The 8553-nt window shown below is 51.2% G+C and overlaps 1 protein-coding gene across 1 annotated transcript in view; it reads left to right on the top strand.

Moving 5' to 3' along the window:
- ERN1 (endoplasmic reticulum to nucleus signaling 1) overlaps positions 1 to 8553 on the top strand; it is a gene marked incomplete at its 5' end in the record, with an annotated part of 18411 nt that overhangs the window by 3394 nt on the left and 6464 nt on the right. Inside the window, 13 exons of the mRNA XM_018573800.1 lie at positions 35 to 296; positions 377 to 455; positions 734 to 887; positions 2096 to 2214; positions 2468 to 2662; positions 2740 to 2998; positions 3115 to 3202; positions 3609 to 3798; positions 3888 to 3987; positions 5570 to 5769; positions 7196 to 7343; positions 7431 to 7558; positions 7983 to 8106. Coding sequence (XP_018429302.1) covers positions 35 to 296; positions 377 to 455; positions 734 to 887; positions 2096 to 2214; positions 2468 to 2662; positions 2740 to 2998; positions 3115 to 3202; positions 3609 to 3798; positions 3888 to 3987; positions 5570 to 5769; positions 7196 to 7343; positions 7431 to 7558; positions 7983 to 8106 — 2046 coding nt within the window. The remainder of the gene's footprint in view (positions 1 to 34; positions 297 to 376; positions 456 to 733; positions 888 to 2095; positions 2215 to 2467; positions 2663 to 2739; positions 2999 to 3114; positions 3203 to 3608; positions 3799 to 3887; positions 3988 to 5569; positions 5770 to 7195; positions 7344 to 7430; positions 7559 to 7982; positions 8107 to 8553) is intronic.

Here is an 8553-nt window from a genome sequence, read left to right as displayed (position 1 = left end):
GTAGAAGAGATTGTCATGTCGGTGTCTCCTCCAGAAATGTCGCACTTTGTGTCTAATGGGGACGGTTTGGTGGTGACGGTGGACAGCGATTTGGGGGACGTCCTGTGGATTCAGAATTACGCCTCCCCGGTAGTAGCGTTGTACATCTGGCAGAGGGAGGGTCTCCGGAAGGTCTTACACACCAACGTAGGGGTGGAGACGCTGCGCTATCTCACCTTCATGTCTGGGGAGGTCGGTCGTATCACAAAGTGGAAGTATCCCTTCCCCAAAGAGACGCACACCAAAAGTAACCTGATGTGAGTATATACGAGAGGGGGGGCGGGCTTACACTAAGGGACGGAGCCTGACTGGTTACATGTCTCTTGTTTACCTTCAGGACGACGCTGTATGTGGGCAAATACTCCAGCAGCCTGTATGCCTCATCTTCCATGGTGCACGAAGGGGTCACGGTGGTGGTAAGTGTCCCGTCCCCTGTATGTCATGTGACCTCATCTTCCATGGTGCACGAAGGGGTCACTGTGGTGGTAAGTGTCCCCTGTATGTCATGTGACCTCATCTTCCATGGTGCATGAAGGGGTCACGGTGGTGGTAAGTGTCCCGTCCCCTGTATGTCATGTGACCTCATCTTCCATGGTGCATGAAGGGGTCACTGTGGTGGTAGGTGTCCCCTGTATGTCATGTGACTGAGGATGACCCCCTGTACAAGTGTCTGATATCTGTGTCTGCTCTCTAGCCCAGGGGAAGAGTCATGCCGCTGCTGGACGGTCCCACCACTGATGGGGTGACGATTGAGGAGAATGGAGAGTGCGTGTTCACACCCAGCACCGATCTGAAGAGTCTGCCCGGGGGGAAAGGGAGTTACTGGAGGAACCATTGGCTGCTAATAGGTATGAGCTCTGCCCCCTGACTACACGGAGGATCGCCCAATCACATTGCCTCATGTATGGTGGGAAAGAAACCAAGTGACAACACCGGATATAGTGCACAGCGTGCGAGCTCCTTATACCCTTATTTTCCGGCTCGGTCTTATTTTCCGGCTCGTGCCCAGGGGAAGAGTCATGCCGCTGCTGGACGGTCCCACCACTGATGGGGTGACGATTGAGGAGAATGGAGAGTGCGTGTTCACACCCAGCACCGATCTGAAGAGTCTGCCCGGGGGGAAAGGGAGTTACTGGAGGAACCATTGGCTGCTAATAGGTATGAGCTCTGCCCCCTGACTACACGGAGGATCGCCCAATCACATTGCCTCATGTATGGTGGGAAAGAAACCAAGTGACAACACCGGATATAGTGCACAGCGTGCGAGCTCCTTATACCCTTATTTTCCGGCTCGGTCTTATTTTCCGGCTCGGTCTTATTTTCCGGCTCGGTCTTATTTTCCGGCTCGGTCTTTTTATGTCCAACAGTCTATATGTATTCATGTAGAAAAATATGGTGATCGGGGCAATCAGGGGGGCCGTACCTTTCCAAGAGCAATTTGCTAACCAATCGCTGGCCAGAATGAGCGAAGCGCTGTCACTATGGATTCCTCACAGGCGGAGTGCATTTGGTATCACTCCGCCTGTGACAGGAGGCGGGGCTATAGAGGAGGCATCGGCTTATGCGGCTCTGCTCCCTCCGGTGCCGCCTCGCTTCCTCTAGCGCCGGCTTCGTTGGCACCGCTGATTCTCTCCCGCGGCTCTTCAAGTTCCCCCTTATGCCACCACCGGCCCCGGGAATGGTCACAACTAGGTCTTATTTTCGGGGGTGGTCTTCATTTCGGGGGACACAGGGTAACATGTCAGTGAGCGCTGTGTCCGCCGTCTGCGCGGGCTCCACTGTGCTCCCCATTGTGACGTCTTACAGCACAGAACGGCCGCTCTGTAGTCTGAGAAGTTCGGCACTTGCAGTCTCCCCTTTTTTTCTGCCACCGCGGCACAGCCTGGCTAGCTGGTCCTGTGTAGACGGCGGACACGGCTCTCACTGACATTTGAGGTTTCTAAGCCACGAGCTTATTGAAGCTCCACCCCTCTCAGTCACGCCACATGTTACATGCACGCCTGATGAGACCAGCGATATACATGACGTCATATGACATAAACCTTCTTACTTCTAGGACACCATGAAACTCCTCTGTCTGCCCCAACCAAACTCCTGGATACCTTCCCATCCACCCTGCCCCGGGGAGGGGAGAATGTCATAGAGACCGCACGGGACAAAGCACGTTTCAACAAGGTGAGTGTAGGGCGACGACACGGAGGACACACAAACATTGTAAAACAAGTAACGCATGTGAATCTCCATGATATCCATGCAAAGCTCTCTTCCAGCCATGATCATCAGCTGGATGGAGACCTAGACCGGGGTATGATACCCTGTAACATGGATCCAGAACATCCTAAACATTGTCCTAAAGCATGAGGATAACCCAAACTATGGTTCCCCCTCCACCATGCTTCACAGTTCCTGTCTTTTTGTCACTCGGCAGGAAGTCCTGGGGATGGTGGACAACCCTCCCGAGCAGTTTCCCCCGTCTTACTCTCAGGAGATCTCTGACGTATCAAAGCCATTCCTGCCCAAGCCAGAGGCTCCGGTGGACTCCATGCTGAAGGATCTGGCCACCATCATCCTCAGTACATTCCTCCTGGCAGGATGGGTAGCATTTGTCATCACATATCCTAAGGTAAGTGAGATGTTCCCCTACAACCCCTCCATGCCTCCGATATTAGCCCACAGTCACTCATGTGTCTGTCTCTATAGACCTTCCAGCAGCAGCAACAGTTGCAGCACCAGCAGTTCCAGAAGCAGCTGGAGGAGAAGATCCAACTCCTACAGAGTCAGCAAACCCCCTTCCAGTCTGCTGAGGTGATGCCTGAGGGAGATTATCTGGATATAACTAGCATGCGGAGCGAGAGTTCAGCTAACAGTACTCCCAACGTGTCACCGAAGGCCTCCAACCACTCCAATCTGTCCATGTCGGAGGCTGGTAGTGTCGCCTGCACAGAACAAGAGGATGGAGGTACCAGAGGTCTCTTGTCTCTAGTGTTGTGGCTTATATCAGTCCGTGCAGCTTGTGTCCACCATACATTGCACACCTTGTTCCCACTTCTTTGTCATTTTGTGTTTGTTGAACAGATGATGACATGACAGTGACGGTGGGGAAGATCTCCTTCAACCCCTGTGAGGTCCTTGGTCACGGTGCTGAGGGGACCATCGTCTACAGGTGACCATTTACTGAACGGTTCATCTTCCTAGATCTCCTGTTTCTATGCAAGTGACCCTTCCCTTCCCATGCAGGGAAAATAAAAGGGTCCCCCCCCCTTCACTGCCACTGCACCCACATTTCCTCACTCCTGCTAGTACCTTGGAAAGCGGTATTTCCTCCAAACCAACTAGTCAGGGCTATGGATGCCTTCCCTCGTGTGACCATACTGGGGCAATGCACCCTCATACCCAGAAGTACTGCTGGAGACACCAATGACCCTTTCACATAGCCCTGCATGGGACAAGGAAAGGATCAGTGCCGTGCATGGTTCCTGATAAGTGGGTACAGGCAGGTTGTATCTGATTTTTGGTGCAGTTCCTTCACTTCCACCTGTTTCTATTCCAATTCTCTCTTCTCCCTGCAGGGCTCGCTTTGATAACAGGGACGTGGCCGTGAAGAGAATCCTGCCAGAGTGTTTCAGTTTTGCAGATCGAGAAGTTCAGCTACTGAGAGAATCTGACGAGAATCCCAATGTCATCCGCTACTTCTGTACGGAGAAAGACCGCCAGTTCCAGTATATCGCCATTGAACTGTGTGCAGCAACCCTGCAGGAGGTCTGTAGTCAGAGAAGAGGTGGAGCAGAGGAGAATAGCACATGTGACCCCCCCCCATGTGTCACACATGTCTGTCTTTTATCCCTTAGTATGTAGAAGAGAAGGACTTTGATCGGCATGGCCTGGAACCCATAACCCTCCTGGAGCAGACAGTGTCCGGTCTGGCTTATCTTCACTCCCTCAATATTGGTAAGTTTAGAATCATTCTGTATAAATGTCACTTTGGGGGACACTACAGAGTGTAAGTTCCTTTTGTGCAGAGACTGATGTGACTGGTGGAATCCTGTTGGTATTTAATTTCCCCGCTGTGCATTGGGTTGAATTGTCCTCCTTAAAGGAGAACTATGAGGGGGGGTTTACATCATCTCCTCACAGCGCTGCTCACATGAGAGTTTGCACATCTGCTATCAGGTACATTGGGTTTGCTGCGTCTCCAATACACAATCAGATATATATGTAACGTATTTTAGAAAGTGATGCCACATCGGGGGGCAGAGGAGGCCGCAACTGCTACCGGACCCATGTCACCCGGGGGGCCTAAATCTGACCATAACTCCAAAATGTTTGTCTGCCTTTCCCGTCATTGTATCAATATTATCAATAACGATGTATTTATTGGAATTAAGTTGCTATTTAAAGGAGAACTATGAGGGGGGGGGAGGGGGGGCTTTTCACTCACCTCATAGTTCTAGCCGACCTGTGACAATGAGACTGTTGTCAGGGCTCAGTAGATCGGGAGGTGAGGGAACACATACCGGCGTTCGCTCACCTCTCGATCCTGCCGTGACAGGGGAGGGGCTGGATTCCCCCCACCCCCGCTCCGCCAGCGCTGACTGGCGGAACGAACAGGGGAGGAGGCGGGTACAGCTGACTGTCTCTAGATAGGCAGAGCCAGCTGTCAGTCACGCAGCTGGGCGGATCCCGGCACAATTGTCGGGATCCGCTCCGGCGTCTCAGTATACCGCGAGCTGTAGCTCCCTATATACTGAACCTAGGGTGACGGGAGGACGCTAGTTTGTGTCCTCCCGTTACCCTAAGGAGAACTATGGGGAAAAGCCCTAACACCATAGTTCTCTTTTAAACCATTTCCATGGAGGCCATAGTGAGGGTGAAGTGACAGTGTCTCTACATAGGGCCTCCGCACCCCCCTTATACTCGCCTCTACTTGCCCTCCCTCGCACCTCCTTGTTCTTCCAAAGCCTTTGACAATACCAAGGACTACTTCTTTGTATAATGGAGCCCAGGCCTAGCAGCAAATCACTAGGCTGAGGGATGTCACCACTGCCCTGGGTCAGTGGAGCTGTGAAGAAGGGGGTCAGGGGGGTTCTGTGCACATTTGCAGACCTTTGTTCTCCATAGTAAGTACCTCTTATTCCTCTGTGCAGCCCCCACTTTTCAGCGTCCTCACCTAGTGCTGCTGCCTCCTGGATGTCCACATCACACATCCCAGGAGGCAGGAGAACGAGGTATTGCATGATTTCATGCAGACACACCACAAAGCTGTGCCGGGTCTGAGACCTAACAGAGACTTGTGGTATGTCACAGCACACGCAGGAAGAGGACATTCAAGATAGCGGTGCCGAAGCCGACCGGCACCAGAACTACAGACAACGCTGGACTCCGTGGACTAGTCAGTATGCTTCTTTATTGTTCCATTTCATTTTACCTCAGGTAGGGTGAGGATCCTGATGTGTACATTCCATCATTCAGCTGTATGGATAAGGTGACAGGGTCTCTTTTATTAGCAGTGTCACTCAATGTTCTCTTTCAGTACACCGAGACCTGAAGCCACACAACATCCTCATTTCCATGCCCAACGCTCACGGCAAAGTCAAAGCCATCATCTCAGACTTTGGGCTGTGCAAGAAGCTGGCGGTGGGTAGACACAGCTTCAGCCGAAGATCCGGGGTTCCTGGCACTGAAGGATGGATCGCCCCAGAAATCTTAAATGAGGATATCAAAGAGAACCCTGTAAGTATATCTGTGTCTTCTGCTTCTTACTGGGTGTAAATCTGAGCCCACACATTACAATCTGATTGTACAATTTCCAATGGGACCTCTGATCTGCGCCGAGTCATCCCCAGGCTCAGACAGGATTATGTATGGAAGAGTTATGCTAATCCCCTTATTCAGCTTTAGTGTGGTCCCCTGTGGTGTGACTGGCCTGGCGGCTTCTTTGAACTCCTAATGATAATACATACTGGCTTATCTGTAAACAATCAATCAATGCAAATGGACTAGCCCAGCAAATCCAATCGCCTTGATTGATGGTTTACAGATATACCGTGACCGGGATGAATGAGAACCTTCACAGACACACACTGGACTCCTCCTCCGTATCAAACACAGAGCCCTATAGACTCCTGTGTATTATGTGATACTGGAAACACCCAGGTAAGAGGTTCCTAACACCCAAGTGCCTAGAGACCTGTGTAGACAATATTGCTATATCTGCGCCTCCCCCCTTTGGATGCGGCTGGTTACTGTCTTACCACAAGCACTTGGTGTTCCCTCAGGCAGACACTGCTCTGCGTCCTGTTATGTCCTAGAAGAAGATAGGCCACAAGCATAAAGTGCAGAGGACCCACAGGAAAGTGGAGAAGCCAGCGATGCTCTGGGAAAATGGGGACATTTAGGTACATGCCCTTGATGTTCACAGAGGCCAGAAAGCCTTTGGCAGATTTCCAGGCAGCACTAGCAGGTCTTCTGGACCAGGTTGTCACTGCCCCGGTCCCTGTGGCACAATGGTTTCAGCTTTTCCACGCCTATCTGTTCACAGTTCTCAAACCAAACGTAGAGCATTTGCCCCATCTTGGATCTCAACTCCCTCAATGTCTTCATTTGGCCTCATGTATTCACCATGTGTCATAGTCTCCCTCCGCTAGGGCCTTCTTGGTTGCCATATGGGTAAGGCCTTTCCATGCTGTTCTACGTTCTAACAGAAGATTGTTGAAGCCTCATCTGATGGCAGCTTCAGGTGGCTCCCCGGTTCTGTTGTGTACAATGGGTTCTCTTACTGTTTTGTTGTCCTCCCTTCAGCTGGACTGCTTTTGCCCGTCCCAACAGTCATTGGTTTCCTGTGTCCTCAATGGAAAATAATCAGATTTTGGTTCTGGTAACATTGATGTCTTGTTCCCACCCCTCTGTGCGCATGATGAGGCTCTTGGGACTGCTTTGCTAATAGCTGAGCCATGCTGGGAGTAGTTATCCTGGGCTGGCCTACCATTGTACCAGTGTGCCAATGTAAGCGGCAGTATAACACAACAGTTGATGACTTCCTGTTATCGCCAATAGACTCCAAGAAAAGGATGGGTCCAAACATTTTTTAGTGGGTCCTGGTTCTGATTGCGTACGCCGTTATTGTGTATTATGAATATATCCGATGTCTTTGTTGCAGACATATACCGTGGACATTTTCTCTGCCGGCTGCGTCTTCTACTACGTGGTCTCAAAGGGGAAACACCCGTTTGGCAAGTCCCTGCAGCGGCAAGCCAACATCCTCCTGGGAGCTTACAGCCTGGACTGTCTGGACCTGGACAACCATGGTGAGTCCCAAATGCGAGAGCTCCATGAAGGGGGGGAGGGGCTGTCTTCCTATCCGATAATCACATGACACTTTCCTGCCACTACAGAGGGTCTTGTAGCACATCACCTGATCCAGCAGATGATTGACAAGGACCCCCAGAGACGCCCGTCTGCCGAGGCCGTCCTGAAACATCCGTTCTTCTGGAGCCTGGAGAAGCAGCTCCAGTTCTTTCAGGTGGGTTTATTGTACTTTCTATGCCACGCAGATGTCCCCACCAATGTGATGGCAATCACCCAGGAACCTCCTCGCAGAGCATTTCTTCTACCATCACACTAACATACATAGCCCCTTCACTTTATTGTGTATTGTGTATCAGCATGACCTGATAGAGGAACAGCAAAGGGCAGCCACTGCAGCACTACCAACCTTGCAGAAGAGACTGTATGTGTTCAGCTATAGTCACACAGAAGGAATGAATTCTCTGGTATAAGACTACAAGTCTCATCAGTCACAGAGCTTGTGGATTCCGCGGGCTTGTTTCCTGGAATGTTGAATCTGCTGAGCTGCCGATAACTGTGTCCCCCGGAGAGGACTGGCAGGGACATTGCTTTGTCTCTCTTGGTGAATTCTCTGCAGTAATGCTCTGTGTTTTCTGCAGGATGTCAGCGACCGAATAGAAAAAGAGGCTCTGGATGGGACAATCGTGAAACAGCTGGAAAGAGGTGGAAGAGACGTGGTGAAGCTGGATTGGAGGGAGCACATCACCGTTCCCCTGCAGACAGGTATCTGACTTCACCAAACTACCGCCATAGATATCAACTGTGCCGTACAGTACATGGAGTATACAAAGTGCCTGACTACTATATACACCGGCTATGTCCTATGATACAGGCAATGAGGAAATGTGTGCACAGCTATTGCTACCTCTCTACAGGGGGAACAATGGCATCAGTTCTACTAGGAAGCATCGCAGTGTCCTGCTAGGAAGTATCACCGTGTTGTGCTAGGAAGTATCGCAGTGTCCTGCTAGGAAGTATCGCTGTGTCCTGCTAGGAAGTATCGCCGTGTTGTGCCAGGAAGTATCGCAGTGTCCTGCTAGGAAGTATCGCCGTGTTGTGCTAGGAAGTATCGCAGTGTCCTGCTAGGAAGTATCACCGTGTTGTGCTAGGAAGTATCGCTGTGTCCTGCTAGGAAGTATCGCAGTGTCCTGCTAGGAAGTATCGCCGTGT

This window comes from Nanorana parkeri, unplaced genomic scaffold, assembly GCF_000935625.1.
Source record: "Nanorana parkeri isolate BGI_ZX_2015 unplaced genomic scaffold, ASM93562v1 scaffold2548, whole genome shotgun sequence".
NCBI classification, from domain to species: Eukaryota; Metazoa; Chordata; class Amphibia; order Anura; family Dicroglossidae; genus Nanorana; species Nanorana parkeri.
The sequence above is the reverse complement of the archived record's forward strand: the minus strand, read 5'-3'. Positions and strand labels throughout refer to the sequence as shown.